The sequence below is a fragment of the Neocloeon triangulifer genome, unplaced genomic scaffold (genome assembly GCF_031216515.1).
Source record: "Neocloeon triangulifer isolate White Clay Creek 2 clone unplaced genomic scaffold, ASM3121651v1 ptg000014l, whole genome shotgun sequence".
Taxonomy (NCBI): domain Eukaryota; kingdom Metazoa; phylum Arthropoda; class Insecta; order Ephemeroptera; family Baetidae; genus Neocloeon; species Neocloeon triangulifer.
Window position 1 is genome coordinate 28,801,808 of NW_026775556.1, and position 16,276 is coordinate 28,818,083.

Genomic DNA, 16,276 nt, shown 5'->3' on the forward strand with positions numbered 1-16,276 from the left:
TTGGTTGTGCAAAGAGATCGGACGCCACTGGCTGTGAGGGACGCGTTTGATTGACAGAACAAAAGAGGTGTCCGCATTTAAAGCTTAAATCACGATCCAAAATAAACCCCTGAGGACTTAAGAGTACATATTACTTATGTGCCAAGTTTGTTTTGTAGTTAGTAAAAAAAACCAACTATAACTTTACAATTTTTAGCATAGATAATTTGCTTAACTCTTCATTTTAAAACTGTGTAATAATAAATAAGAAAAAAAAAATTGCTAAAGCTCGAAAATATTAAATAAATTGTCAAGAGAAAACGATAGAAAAAAATTATGATTAAATTGGAAATTTACAAAAATCTAAATTTAAAAATTGTCTATCTTTTGTAAAGAATAAGATTCAGTTTAAAAAAAATTTGGTTTCTTTCAAAATAAAATGCAGCTGTCACTTTAATGCTATTATATTTTTTTGTTCTACGTATATATTTCTCTAAAAAGCCTTCTTCCTTTTTTATTCCATATATCCGTGTATATGTATAAAAAAAGTGTATCCAGTGAGAATTCCAACGAGATTCAGGTTGCGGATTGAAGTTCAAAGCACGAAATCTGCTCAAAATTAGCGTGAGAAAGGCAGCGCGGAAAAAGAAACTCGCTCTAGCTCTGCGGCGTCTTGCGATCAATCGTAGCGCGAGATGGAAAGATCGACTCGCGCTTCTTTGATGGTGAAATTGTTGTGTGGTGGAGGCATCAAAGTTGATTCAACCGTGTTTGTTTCAGCGACGTGCCCCGAATGCGATTAACCCCGAGCTAACACACCCCATTTTCGCAGACAAATTCCATTAATCCGCGCCCCAAAGCGACACCCCGTTTGCTACTCGGTTTGTTGAGCTGTAGTTAGCCGAGACCTGTGCGTGACTGCACGCACTTGATTTTCGATTGTTGCTTGTTGACTTCGATTTTCTTTTCCATATTACTTTCAAATGTTGTATCAAAAATATAAAAAAATGAAGGATATTCAATAGACTCCATTTGTTTGCTCGGTATAACACGTATCGCGGGATAAATGCAAAGGAATGAATTGTTTCCCGATGTCACCTGATAAATTTTTCTGCTCCTTTCCTGATCCCTTTACTCGTCCCATCTCTTGCTCATCCTTTCCTGAACCCTGCCTGTCTCATTCCATTAGGTTGAACCGGAATGCTCAAAAAAATCTACTTATCGTGACCGGCAAATAACTTTAAATTTGAAAAATTGAAACCAGGCGAGAACCTCGTTGAAAAGCAAAATTGAAAACATAAATTAGGACAACTGACCCCTCATAGGCGATCTACAGTCTTCTGGTACTTAAAAAACGTGGGGTTTTGTTGTGCCATCACGAGTGATACCATTCAACTTTAAATTTGTTTCTGAATAAATTAAATATTTAGAAATATTTCTTATGTTGTACTTTTTATCAATCTTTCAAAGTTTGCTGCGAATTGGGCGATTTTAATAATTCTAAAGTAACTTTATTACAAGAGGAAAAATTCCTGTTTAAATTTTATAATTTTTTTATTTCTTGTACATTTTTATTTGAAGCAAGTGCAGCAAAGGATGGTAGCAGGTCTTGTTATGGAAATTCGACTCGCGTCAGCAAGTGGCATCAGTCGGAGGGAAAATAAACGCAGCACAAAGACTATAGCGATTGCTTTCTTTCTTTATTTCCCCCGCGCCACTTTTTTTCTGGGGCGCCGACATCTGTTGGTTTTTCGCGTGATGTGATAAGATATTCACCTCTCATCGTTCCGAGTTTGTTTCGCCGGGGCCAAATTGTTGATTCGGGCCGGAGATCTAGAATCTCTCGTTTGCACCCTTTGCAACGAGTTTCGCTCCGACTGAAAGCGGGAGTGACGGGCTGGAAATGTGCATTTAACGACGGCACCCGCGCGTATATCAGTGTAATTTTGTGATGCATGCGCCCCACAATATAATCTGCTATCTGCGGCGCACCGCTAAATGAAGCAGCCATCAGCCAGCCGCAGAGCTGTCACCGCCAAAATATACTCACAAAAGTTGGTCGGACCGCCGCGAAAGCATTATATTTTGTGTGTATACAAATTTGTTGCACACAGCCAGGCACGGGCAGAGCTCCTCTCCCCCAATAAGCTAATAAAAAAAAAACAAGCGACATTTTAGTATAATAAATATGCGCCAAAATTGTTGAAAGAAAATATGCATTGCAAGAAAACATTGAAATTGTTGGATAAAAAGGCATCGCCAGTAACAAAGATTCTGCTTAAAGTTGTTTTATGAATAAAAACATCCTAATTCTCACTCCTCGGTCACCTTTTTATTCCATCCTTATATAGATAAAACGGATAAAACCAACAAGAGATAAAACATTAACAATTCTTTATCTTTTTTGGAAGATGTGGATATTTAATTGAGGTTTAAAAATATATTTTTGTGTGAATTCCAATATATCATTGAAAATGAAAAACATCAATTCAAAATCGAATCAATTTGATGTGTAGAAGTGATGACAAAAAAATTATAAAAAGTTTTGTTGTTGTTTATTTAAATCAAGATTGTTTACATTCGAATGTTGAAAACAATTTATTTGAAAAGAAAGGAATTGCTGGACAAAACAACACTACCACTGGGAAGCAAAATTGTAGGATAAATTGATTTTGCATATTTTTTTACATAATGTTTTCTAAATATAGTAATTTAGTATATCCTCATGAATTTCATCTAAAAAATTATTTTCGCTAACATCAAAACAAGAACGATCAGGCATCACGCGAAGCATGCATGCCGTGCCAGTTGCATACCCGCTGAAAAAATAATTCGTTGGACCCAGCAAAGTCTCGTTCATTTCTTATCAATCCTGCATTCATAGTGAAGCAAATCTTCCCAGTCCGCCCCTAACGTGTCGTATTTGCGAGGACGAGCATGACGTGTATTCCGCAAGGGGTGCCGCGGATCAACAGAAGTGTCATCCTCTTGTCACCCAACTCCAAGTGCAGCGGCAGCAGTTGCTGTCAACTTTTGCGCTCTGCAGACACCAGTCGGAGCCCAATTAAACTCTAAAAAAAAAAACGTTTCTCGTTGAATAAACTTTCCTGCAAAAATCGCTCTCATTAAATTTGCTGCGCTTTTTGGTCTTCCGGTGAAAAGAGACAAATTAGTTGCAAAAATAAATTTTTTCATTGTATACGGCGAAAGGAAAAAGCTGGTACTGCATAATCATCTCAAGCTCCAATTTGAAAATTGACAGTGAATCGAGGCATGAAAATAATTATGTAAGGAATAAAAAAAAAGAGAGGAAGAGAATTTTTACGGAGAAAAGAAGCACTTAGCTTTTAATGAATAATTGGCAAATAATGCGTAGGCGAGCGTCGTCGCTGGTGCCGATACAAGAAGAACAATTTTTATCATTTCACAATAGGATATAATCCAGCACTGGCTGCTCTGGGGGGAATAAAAAAGCCCCTGTGCTTTTCGCGGATGAGAGAGAGAGAGAGAGAGGAAAATTCCGGACGCCAGTTCTCTCTATCTCGGTCTGTGTATTTTCGTGAAATATATTTTATACGTTTTAAACGTGTTCAGGATAGAGTACCAGGAAGCGGCATTTAAATCACTCCATTCTAGGAGATTTCACGGTGGATTTGGTTCTGTTCATTGGGCTGAAAACCTCCTCCCGTTCATCCCCTGCCTGAATGTGGAGCAGTGGCCAAGAATATTTTATAAGTGTGGACCATCAAGACGGAAGTGCTGCACCAGAACAAGTTATGACTGCCCAACCCTCGCCATACTTTTCGTATTTGTGTATTTATCCCATTCGTTTCCAATGGATGATTCCGGGGACAGACGACCGAAGAGAGAGAGAAATCCGCTAACCATTATTTTATATATTTCATCTTTACTCTTTATTGCGAAGCGGGAAAGCTAAAGAGTTTTTAAAACTAACAAAATTTTAATTCATTATATTAATTACGAATCTAAGGAAAAAATTTCAATCTCACTATTATCATTCTTTAATGCTTTAATGCATTAATTGTCAGTATGATTGAACTTAAATAATTCCTGAAGAGAATTAGCAAGGAAAAAAGAATATATCGATTATTTTAAAATCAATAGCGGATGAAAAGTTCCGGCCACTTTTTGCCTTCAACGTATAAATTTAGAACGCAACGATAAGATTGACCTCCATTCGTAGATTTGGTCCACGTTTTCCCCCAGCTATAATCTCACGGTCTCGACCAGGCTTTAACTTAAATTTAAGCTTGTGACGAACACAAATGAATTGAAATGTAAATTTAAATTTATGTGCTTATCAAGTCGTGATAAAGTATACATTTCTTTACTAGCAACAATTTTGCCTTCAATTTCATTTGGAAAAATTCCTGGCAGTAGAATTATTTTAAACAAAAGCGTCTAAAAAGTTTCATCTGATTTTCATAAATTCTCTAAAAAAAGTAATATATATATAAATAAATAGAGAGATTTAAATTTTATTTCTGTTCGTAAGTTAGTGACAGCTTTGATTTTCAAATTCCATTTATTTTCATCAAAAATAAAAATTATTTGATGAAATACCTTAGATTCCTTCATTCCTTTGACAATAAATCTGTACAACAAATATTGCCATTTATAAATAGTAAAAAATAAATCCATTTTAAGTTTAATTACAGTATTTAAATTTAGATTTGGTGATAATAGCAGAAAGGTTTCATAAGTGTGTGTTTTTTTTAAATACATAAATGAGTTTGACAACGTTGTCTTCAGTTTTATTATTATCTGAATCAGAATTGAATAAATCTCTCAATGAGCCATATATAGTTGGCTTTTGAGTGAACTAAAAAAAATATTGAACTGATCATCTCATCACCAGGTCAAGTGTACCAATGAAAGAGTTATCTAAATGCCTTTTGGGAATTCCACAGACGCACAAAGCACAATAAAAATTTATGAAGGTTGCGCCCTTTGCTCCCTTTTATTAATATCTTTTATCCAAAGTAAACAACAAAGCACGTGACATTTATTACCGTCTGCTCATATCTGCGCACATTTTCATATAGAAATGGAAATAGAAAAGAACGCGGAGAGGAGTTTCTTTGAGCGAAAATATATAATACCGCACGATTTATGGGGAAATACAACAGAGAATGAGAATAAAAGCACCGTACCCTGTTATCAGCACACAAAAACCGACAACCACTTTGTACTTGCATACAGATTTTTCTCTCAACATCACTGTAAGGGGAAGAAGAAGAAGTTCTTTGCCTCTCTCGGCTTTTTGAAGATCAAAAACGCTGTTGCCAATCTTTTTTATTATTATACAAAAAATTGCGCGCAGCAAGAGGGATAAAAATGAGATTAAAGGGCGAATTCCAAAAGAGAGTCGTTTTTGAGCAAACAGGTATTTTTCTGGGCCAACAATATACTCTGCTCCTTGTCATTACGACAGAATAATTCTGCTTTGAACGACCCACGCCAAAAAAGGGAACCTTTGACTTATAAATTTGCATGATTCAGGACCGATTTATTTAGAGACTGCGAACTCTGTTAACATTTATAAAAATTACAGGAAGCAGCAAGTATTTATCGCACAGTCAGCCGGAGGAAGCTGTATTATCAGTATTATTGATAATCGAAATTCGTTTTCTCATATATGGTATATTTTTAAAATTTAATTGATAAATCATTTTTCTCTCATCTCGGAAATTCCCCACAATTTATAGCCATGGAAATCCCTGATGACATTTTATTTCATCAACTGTTAACATTGAACATAAAAAATTTTTAGTATAATTTTTTAATGGAAGAGATGCAATTTTATTTGCTCCACTTTTTCAGAAAAACGCAATTTTTCTTCGTTATATTGCTGTTTATTTTAAATTCAAATTATTTCAATTATAGTTTATGCGGTTTCTTACAAAATGATCATTGCTAAATTTAAAATTTTTAAATATTTAATATAAAAAAAATAAAAGAGATTTGCTTAGCAAAATAATTAATTCCTTTGTTCTAATGTATTTTCAGCATTGTACTTAATTTCCGACTCCTGTATTTTCGGCATTTTTTTGTATGTTTGTACTTTTTTATGTTGATGATTCCGCTTTTTTGTACAGTGTACTTTTTTTGCGTTGCATGTACCATGAATGGAAAATAAATAATTTGGCAAATAATTACTTTTATGCAATTTTTTTTTGCGCTGCTTTTATGAAACATGAAACGATGAGCAGGAATTCATCACTATTCTTGAATAGCCATTTCGTTTGAAAAGTAAAAATTTTTCAAGTGTTGTCCTTTTGTCAGGTAAAGCACCAATTACACACGGATTTTCTGAAGGGCCACTTCAAGGTGCAAAAAAGCAGCGGTTGAATAGGCGGAATTCCTTGACAATCATCCTCATTTTTTTTATATAACAACAATCGAAAAGCTGCGCAGCCTGAAATTGAAAAATGGTCCCTGGAAAAATATATTTCACAGCTCCTCGGAAATGAAGAATGGGGAAGCGGTCATGCTGAAGGAAGGAGCGTGCCTGGATAAATTTTGTTTAAACACACACACTCGTGCTTGGCAAAAGCGGCTCGTAATTTTGATAAACTGCACAATGGAGGTCCATAAATACGCACATCCACACGCAGAGAATGGTGCTGCTGCCGGCAGGAGATAGTGCGGCACATAATCCTTAATCATGCTTCACTGATTCACCTTTCAAAATTCCATTACAATATAACGAACGAATATTATATTGAATAACGGCGTCGAGTAAAAGCTTTTGATTGGCTCCAAAGCAAAAGAGAAGTGAATTTTATTTTCCGAGCAAAAAATTTAACTGCGGAGGACAATTTTCTTTCTTCGTTGTGTGTATTTTATTTTCCTCGCTGGATGACAAAATTGTAATAACAACCCAGGAAGGCAGCGAGCTCTCTTGTCTCTCTTGTCTCTCTCTTTCTTAAAAAGATCTCTCCTTTTCGTATTATTTATTCTGCACCGCACTCTTTCCTCGACAAAGAAAGTACGGAAAAAAAGACTACTGCTGTGTTATTTCACTTGGCTGCCCCTTTGTAATTGGAATGGAGAAGAATAATAATCACTGGAAGTCGCTCCCTTTCCTCCTCAGCCGCCTCCAAAGGCCCTGATTATTTCGGTACCCAAAGCTCTCGTTAGGGCAGACCAATTTAAAAACCTGCAACTGCCGTTTGAAATTTGAATCTCAGTGGAAATTTGAAATTTATTCATTTTTCTCAAGTTGGACACTTTTCAGCTTTTCAGAAGAGAAAGAAAGAAAATGCTAAGATAACTACCCTTAATGCGAACTGCTGGAGAGAACAGGGGTGCATTATCATAACTCCCCTTTCTCAAACACGTGCCGCGCCATAAATTGCACAACTTTTCATTTTTCCCAGGCACAGAGCGAACCGTTCCGAAATCTGAATTTCAAATTAGCGCCAGAGCCAGAAATATTTAACTTCAGTCGCACTAGGGAATTTATCGCTTGAACAAAAAATAGGCTGTCAAGTTTGTTTTTATGTTGAATTGATATTCGGGTTGTCCTCAATGGATTCGTTAGAGTTGTTTATCGTTTTACACGATAAAAATATATATCCTGCTCCACAAGTTTATAGTCTTCATCCGTGAACTGTTAAATATCTTAGCAAATTAAGTACATATTAATAAATGAAATCTTCAATTCTTTTTTAATAGTTTGAGGCGTTTTGTTCATACTCATAAATTTTATAGCAAAGACGAGTTTTTTCAAATTTTTGAATCGTTATATTCTTGTTGTTTTTTATTTACTCTCTTTTTTTTACTATTGTTGCAAATGAGGCGCGTCGCAATGAGTCTTTAAATCGTGGCGATGCTTCATAAGTCATTTTTCTTTTTAATCAGTTCCGATCTAAAATTTTACCCTGAAAATATTTTGTTAACAAAATTTTAACATGTATTTCAGATTGATTTGCTGAATAAACGACTAAAATAATCCAAGAAAAGCCTAATTCCAATTATAGAGTTTACCGTTGTTTGTGAATTTCTCATTCAAAGCTTACTACTTTTTATGTAACATTTCACTCTATAGTGATTAAAAAATATAAAATATAAGGAAAGTCAATAAGGAAAGTATGATCGTAATTTGATACCACACGCGAAATCGCTCATTTTATTTTTCCTACAGGAAACGTTCGTTTCCTCTCTACTCTTTTTATCCCAAAAAAGGGTGCTGACAGTTTTCGCTACACTTTTTGGCTGGCGCGGCTCGATTTGGCGCCGCAGACCACCTTGGTCGCTCTCTTTTTCTACTCATGCTCGGCCGCGAACTGGGCGGCGAGTGCATTTGGGGTGACATGAACGGTGGTGACAAGCCTTGTTACTCTTGCTTATTGGCGTCCAGCGCTGGTAATCCACTGCTTTCGCCTCGCCACTTGTCACTTTGGGCACCCACTGGAAACTTTTCCATCTAGCCATCAAATAATAGCTCTGCGCGCCGAGATTCGCCCTTTTTGTTATCATAGCCGCGCCAGATGAAAACAGATGCTGCTCTGAAATTTGTCACTGTTTTCAGGCTCGGCTCAAATAAACGCCAGTCAAGCCATCTACTATGATTTCATTTTTATTTTTTTCATGTTAAGTTTTCTACTAAGAAAAATAATTACATTTATTTTACTTGAAATCAAAATCCAATTAATAGTGTAAATTTTGAATTTATTTCTAAACTTCGCAATAACAATAATAAAGCAGTTCCTTGTTTAATGCAATCTGATTGTTACCACAAACCACAATACATGTTATCAAAATTAAGTCCTGACCACAATTCCTGCGGTATATGCACAAGCTTAAAAATAAAATTTACATTTAGTCTCTGGCGTCTATTTTTAAAATTATAATTGTTCATGACATCCACCTCCAGTGTTAGCATTTAATTAATTTTGTTATTGTTAGATTTGAAACTGACTTAAAACGCATATTCAAAACTTAAATTCATCTGCACAAATTTTAAATAATAAGATTAAAATGAATTTAATATTTTTGCATTTATTGATTCCGTCATCGCATCTGTTGAAAAATTGCTCTATTAATGATTTTTTAGGGATTTTTATTGCGTAGCTTATACTTTTTCCATCCTTGAAAAGGGAAAACCCACACAATTTATTATTGAGTATGCGATATTAATCATGACTGATATGAAAAAAAAATTATATATATTTTATTGCGTGAACTCTTTCTTGGGCTTTGAACTGTCTGCGATAAGAAGCAGCAGCAGCAGCGCGCGTTTCTTCTAAAGAAAATCAGCTGTGCACAGAAAATTGACAGATTGAATAAGCTTAATGCAGCAAGGAAATATTGATAATTTATATCCTTTATCTGTCTTGCAAATTTAAGTCAGAAATATCTCATGCTGCACCATTCCGCTCGTTGTCTTATAAGAGTAATAAATTATAATTTTGCATTTAAATACTTAAATTAACTCTTTTATACGTCAGCTCTGTCAGATCTCATGATAGTGTCAAGTGTCAATATATTTTATTCATTGATTCTTAAAGGTTGCGTTTTAGTTAAATACATTAAAAGCGTCAAAAAATAATTTGAAATAAGAATTAACATTATTTCTTGTCATTTAAAATAAATTTTTTAAATAATTTATAATCATTTATAACAGTTTTATCGAAAATGTCTCTTGAATTAAAAGTTTAATAATAATTTTCATTAACTTAAAATTCCAAAATTATTTTTTATTATCAACTATGACAATTTTTTTTCAAGAATTATAATTTAATTTACTATGATTTAATGTAAGATGCTGATATTGTGCATTTCCAAGCATTGAATGGAGAATAAATGGATACTTAAAATAATATTATTTTATAACTTTAATTTCTGCAACATTATTTAATGCACATATTTTAATTAATAATTGCGTTTTATTTCTTTGCACATATTACAACAATCTGCTCGTTTCATGTTAATAATATTACGTCCCGAGATAAGCTTTGAGCTGATAAAATATATCCAAAATACTCTTGAAAACATTTTAACACATTACAGCACACGCCAAGATAATTGCTACAACACTTTGTAATTAAAGTTGAGATCCGTGCTCATTTTAGCTCGGATCTCCTCCCACTCTCGAGCATCCTGGCAACTTCTTCGCAGGCATATCTAATTAACAAAGTTTTCCGCGAGTGTGTGTGTATCTCATGTAAAACGACGCCGGCATTATTTCTTGCCTAGTTCAACTCTTCCGCGAAATTTCATCTCGAAACTAACTCGCGTCTCGTATATATTCAAAGACGCACGCGTGGCAAAAAGCCGAGGGTGCAGTACTAAACATTCCATATTTTTGCTCGTGTCTAACTTTGTTCCTCCAAGTCACACACACACACACACTTCCGCGCACTCATGTATCAAACGCGAGCACCCCTAATGGTTTGCGTCTGCTTGTTTTTGATACGCGAGTGAAACTTTCAAGCAGAATAAGTCACACAACTTTATAGCTCCCGCGCGCAGGGGAACTTTTTAAGTGGAAAATATTATTTTCAAACTTGCAATAAATTCTTGGGCCACCGCCACATAGAGACCGCAAAAGAATTTCGTATTCCCTTTTGGTGCGTATATGTATGAGGAATAAATTCAAATATGTGGTGCAGAAGGAGGAAAAATATACCACCCAGCGGAAAAGGAATGCGATGAAATTCTTGTTGAACGTTTTTTGCATCAATACAAAAGAAGCACGCCAAGTTGATTTTTTTTCAACTCGGAGCTGCGCATGTGTTTGGTTATGAAAAAATTATGTCTCCCATGCTTGTTGGAGTTTTAGAGAACCATTCTATATCTTATGTGTATATGATTTATTATTGGAACTTCCGGCGTTTTAAGTAGAGTGTTTGACAGGACCAATTTTTGAAAATTTTCCCGTCCCGTTCCCGAATTTTTTTCAAACAATGTCCCGAGTCTGGTCTTGTTTCCGGGAGTGCCTTAAACGAAATTCCCGGATACGTCCCGAGTCCCGATTCCTGCAATCAGCTATTAATCGTCCAGTTTTCGTGTTATGCAAATAGCACTACTCGTATGTACTGCGGGTTGCTTAATTTATATGAATCCTCAAATTTCCAAATATTGTCTTGATTTCTCAACTTATTTACGACTATGTATATATATATATATATATATATATATATATATATATATATATATATATATATATATATATATATATATATTTTTCTTAAAGAATGTGCGAAAAAGAGTTTGCGATTAGAAAAATATGCTATTCAAAAACTTTTAACTTTGACTTGGCTTGAAACTAAATTCATTTGACAGAACAGGGAATTGAAAACTGGTTTGTCTTTGCAACTAACTTCAATTTCTCGGTCCCGCGTCCAGACCCGTTCCCGCTGCTCTTAAAGAAAACGGTGCCGGTCCCGCGGGAAAGGGATCCATTAGAGTAATCTAATGGTAAATCTGTCATGAATTAATGTGCACTCAAAAGATCCTATATAAACATGTTACCTATAGGCACGAAGTTGTAAAAAATTGAGTTAATAAATTTAAAATAATAAAATAAATAATCAAAGTAACGTTTCTGAAGTGACAGCGAGCTTAATCCTCCGGTTTCCTTTTAATGTCAAATTTTTATAAATAATTTTAAATTTAAAATTTATTAAAAAAATCTTTCTTAGAGTAACTAATTTTTCGTGAACACGTGTAGAGACGTTTGTTACCAGCTAGAAAACTGTTTTTCACATTGCAGGACTTGAGTAGAGTAAATAATATTAATACAGTATAAAAAAAATCCATAACCTAATGTTTTTATTTGCTCAACAATTTTGTATGCAAAGAAATCTATTAAAAAAACAACTAAATTGAAGAGTTATTGTTTGTTTCCTAAAATACCTATAATAATAAAAAAAACTAAAAGAAACAAATACTTTGTTGAAGAAATTGGCACTTGGGGAGAAGATCATGGAAACATGAAAGTAAAGAAATTGGGCTTTGTTCTCTTTGAATTTTTTATTTTGAATATAAACAAGTATTCTTTTATGAAAACAAACCCTACTTTTTTCATTACATGCTTTGTTTTTGTGTGTTGTGAAACATATTATTTCAACAATAAGAACGAATATTAAAAAAAGTAATACAATTTATTGTTGGAAAAGTGTTGAACAGAATTGTTGAATACTGGCTCTATTGTTTTGATGTTGACTTTCAAACTTGTCTCGCATACAGGAAACTTCTTCACTGGACAAGCTACCATGTCATGCCCAGTGTCCCTTCGTCCCATTTTTTGTGCAGTTTGATCGGGTCGTTCATCGCCAGCACTTTTGCAGAGCAGCCGTGGCACCGAACGCTGACCGTCGTCGTCTCGGACAAGACCCTGCAGAACCGAATCTACGTTGACTCGTGCGGTCAAAAAAAGAGGACCGGTGACTTGACCGCGCTGCTTTTGGCCACCCTGGAAAACGTCGAGCGGCAAATCCAAGAGAGCAAACGCGACCTGCAGGTGGAGCGCGAGAAAAACAAGAAACTCGAACGGAAAGTGCAGGAGTACGCCAAGGGTGCCCGCAAGATGGACTCGACCCTTGAAATGTCCATTGCGATGACCTCGAAACTCGACAGGGAAAATCAACTGCTGAGAAGCATGATTGACAAAAGCAAGGACAACTCCTTCTCAGCCTGCAGCTGTGTTCATTTAAATTTTTGCAACGGCGAATTTGTGGAATAAATTAAAGTTTTGTATGTGTTATTGATACATATTTATTTTTTATTCTTGTTTAATTTAATTAAAACTTTTTAGAATTAACAAAAGCGTAAGTAAGAAATAATTTTTTTATTTTATTTTTTATTTTTAGGGTCAGGCCAAGACAAAGTCTTGTCGGTTTGTGCCCTTTATTGGTGGTACAGAAGGCACCACCCAATTTATTTTTTTTTTTTTTAATATTTTTGGGTTCATAAGCTAATAATAGGCACTACTAGTAAAACACGCGAATCTACACTTTCAATCTTTTAATAATATTAAACGTGAACAATTTAAAAAGTAATAATAAATTATGCTAAAACTTTACATTTTTGATTAAAAAATCACCTTAAAACTACTTGCAAAAAATAACGGCCTCGAATAGTTATGTTTTCATTTATAAAACTAGATATTAACAATAATAATTCAACAATGTGGACAAATAAACAACAATAATAATAACACTATATTAACAGGTACTATAAAAATGAGTAAAACGTTTTAGTTGCAAATTAATTTAATTAAATTAATTTTAAAAATTTACATTTCGGATAAACTAGATAAAGGGATATAACAATTATGGTTTTCCACAATATTTAGAGCTCCAAGAATGTCAAATGTGCACGATTCATGCGATTTTGAGTCGACTGAAACCCACCTTGGTCCTGCATTAAATACATTTTTTTTTTAAATGAGATAAAAAAAATCATTTCGATAAAAAAAATGCAAAATTTAATTTATCGGCAGTTATTTATAGGAATTTTTTTCCTTTTGGCGACTGTCTAAAAACGATTTTTAGAAATTGATTTTTATTTCATCAAAAATCCACCAAAAACCGACAATTTTGAGCTAAAACTCTGCTGCGCAACTACCCCACTGATACAAATTTAATGTAATTCTCATCCTCATAAGATATCTTATTGTTATATAAATATCTCTCTATCTCTACGTCCAAGTTTGAGCCATGCCAAGTTTCTTTTGGCCGGCAACTGGAGACACAATTTCTTCCAAAACCGATTTTTCTCCTTGATTGTGCTCTCTTTCGGATCGACTTTAGGAATCTGTCTGCCGAGCTTACAAATCATATTCAACGGTTCAATTCCTGCAAAATTTTCTTCCAATTCTGTATCCAATCGCGACTTCTTGCGCTAATAATAGATCAAAGAATTAAAACAAAACCGAAATTATATTCATCTTTATATCTACCTTAGGTGTCGGTGGCTTAACGCAGATGAGCTTCATTCCTCTAGGCCCCTTTGCTTCCTCTACAGCGCGCTCGCATGCAAATTTGCATAGCGTGTCTTGAGCGATTCCTTCAGAAACGATTAGTAAGAAGCACCGACTTTGCTTTATTTTGCAGTAAATAACGTCCATCAACCCTGAATGAATACTATTTAAAATTAAAATAATCATTTTATTTTGAAATTTTTAAAAACCCACATTCCCCGCACGCGGTGTTTCTATCAACGATGAAACACTTGTATCCCAAAATATTTTCCAGGCAGGGCAAAATAAACTTTGCTACAAATTCACCTTCTTCGTCTGACTGGTAACATATGAACAAATCGTACTTTCCTGTAAGGATTTTTGTTTTTTAGCTGCTCCTTGATTTTCATATTTAATATAAAAATTCTACTACCGTTGGTGTTGAGCGACGAAAATCTGTCTTTGTAAATTAGCCTCAATTCCAGGTTAAAGACGTACATCAGTATTGCCGCGAAAAGTGTAAAGGAAAATAAAGTGATGGCCACAATAATTCCTGCCCAGTAGGAAATTTCAGGGTCCTCTGTAATAAAGGAATTTCTTTTAAAGAGTTCAATATTCGTGCCACAAGAACATACTTTTTCGTTTTAATACAGCATCTTTTACTTCCGAAGACGATGTGGATGTAAACTCGTCCTGAATTCGGCATTTCAAACTATTTTCAAAATCTTTCTCGCTAGTGACGTGAATTGTCAGATTCAGGCTTAGCACGTTGCAATCGCCAATGCTTAAAGAAGAAAGCGTTAGTTTATTTTTAATTCAAAAAGAATCCAATTTATTTGTGTAATACTTTAAAATAAAAGTATTTGTAAACAACCGTTTATTTTTCATACATCGGCAATTCAAAAATTGTAAAACAAAAATATACCTCATTTTCCTTATTCCTGATAAACGCATATTTTCAATCCATTTTTCGGAAGTCCAGCTGATGTTAACCCAACTATTATCGTCTATAAATATTCAAAAAATCAGCATCTCAAATTAATTAAGCTTTGTTTTGCGTTTAAATCTGCAAGTTCAAACTACAAATAACACAGCTAAATAACTTGGCACTATACAATACAAAATACGAACTTATGGATCATTTTTGAATGTAAAATTTTTCGCCACAGATTTTGGGGAAATTAATAATAAAATTATGGAAATAAAATGCTGAGCTTCTTCACTCACAAAAAAGAATTTCTTCTCTTTTTTTTCAATTTTTGTTTCAACCGAGATTAATAATACTAATAATAGATACATCAATTAAACAAAAAAAAAATTGAAATTTTTCGCTTTTAGTGAAAATATAATCTAATAAAATAAGCTCAGCTATAAAACAAGAGAAACGCAGTTTTTAAATCCTAAAATTCCAATCTCTAAAACTGTTGATGTTATGATGTAAGATTTAAGTTTAACTTACTATTGTTGCAAACTCCTATGCACTGGAAAGTTACAGTATCTCCCACTTTTGCCTCTTGATAGAGGACTGATGTTTCCAAAATTTTGCAATCGCTGGTAAGGTTGCATGTTTTTGTCGATGACACAACCTCAAAAATGGAAATCAATGCCAATGAAGCAAAAGGATTAAGACTTTTCATCCTCATGGCTCAGCGTCAACTGAAACGGCAAAGCAGGAAACAGTGTTGATAAACAACGTCAAGCGCTCTTTTATTATCAGCGCGAGGGCAAAAAATAATAAAGTCAATAGTTCACATATTTCAGAAGTCATAATATTATTTTCAAAAGCATTATATTCCTTTGAAGAAGTTGACGCTCGAGGAGATGATCATGGAAGTGAAGATATCGGGCTTTTCCTTCCTTGTTGCAGAAAAATTCTTGTATTTGTCAGCCGAGCAGCGCGTTTGCTCATGAAATAGGGTCGCAGACCTTGACCGGATAGGGCCATTCTGTTTTTGAATAAAAACAATTTTTTGCTTCAAGGAAAAGCCCGATCTCTTCGTTTATATTTTATTCCTGATGCTGTTAAATGAGGAATCTATGCAGCAATGAAAATTGATTGTAAACAGAAACAGCGTATGGCCATCTTCATAGGTTTTGGTAATGATTAAAAAAATTAGGGTTTAAAATTTTTGAAATAATAATATTTATTATTTCTATATTCTATCTTCTACGAATGATAGAAAATCAGGGTTTGCTAAATTTAATAATAAAAAATATATTTTCTAATCAAGTATACTCTCAATTTCTTCAACAGTATTCCATTTTTGATACTTATAGAATTTGCATTATCACATAGTATGCAGCACCATCGATATCAACAACAATAAGAACAGGTTTTAATTAAGATGAAAAAGAAGCAGGAAG

General features: G+C 34.3%; 2 protein-coding genes across 2 annotated transcripts in view; one reads left to right on the top strand and one right to left on the bottom strand.

Moving 5' to 3' along the window:
• LOC132201984 (uncharacterized) overlaps nucleotides 1-12,694 on the top strand; it is a 43,452-nt gene extending 30,758 nt beyond the window's left edge. Inside the window, exon 3 of the mRNA XM_059628558.1 lies at nucleotides 12,199-12,694. Within this exon, the coding sequence (XP_059484541.1) occupies nucleotides 12,199-12,694 (496 nt within the window). The remainder of the gene's footprint in view (nucleotides 1-12,198) is intronic.
• Nucleotides 12,695-12,960: 266 nt separating this feature from the next.
• Nucleotides 12,961-15,568, bottom strand: LOC132200434 (X-linked interleukin-1 receptor accessory protein-like 2). Its single transcript, XM_059625896.1, has 7 exons — nucleotides 15,372-15,568; nucleotides 14,838-14,919; nucleotides 14,548-14,696; nucleotides 14,346-14,492; nucleotides 14,147-14,281; nucleotides 13,913-14,085; nucleotides 12,961-13,854 (listed from the first exon to the last, which is right to left on the bottom strand). Exons 1-7 carry the CDS (start codon nucleotides 15,553-15,555, stop codon nucleotides 13,630-13,632), a joined length of 1,095 nt encoding a protein of 364 aa, XP_059481879.1. The 5' UTR covers nucleotides 15,556-15,568; the 3' UTR covers nucleotides 12,961-13,629.
• Between the last annotated feature and the right edge of the window lie 708 nt (nucleotides 15,569-16,276).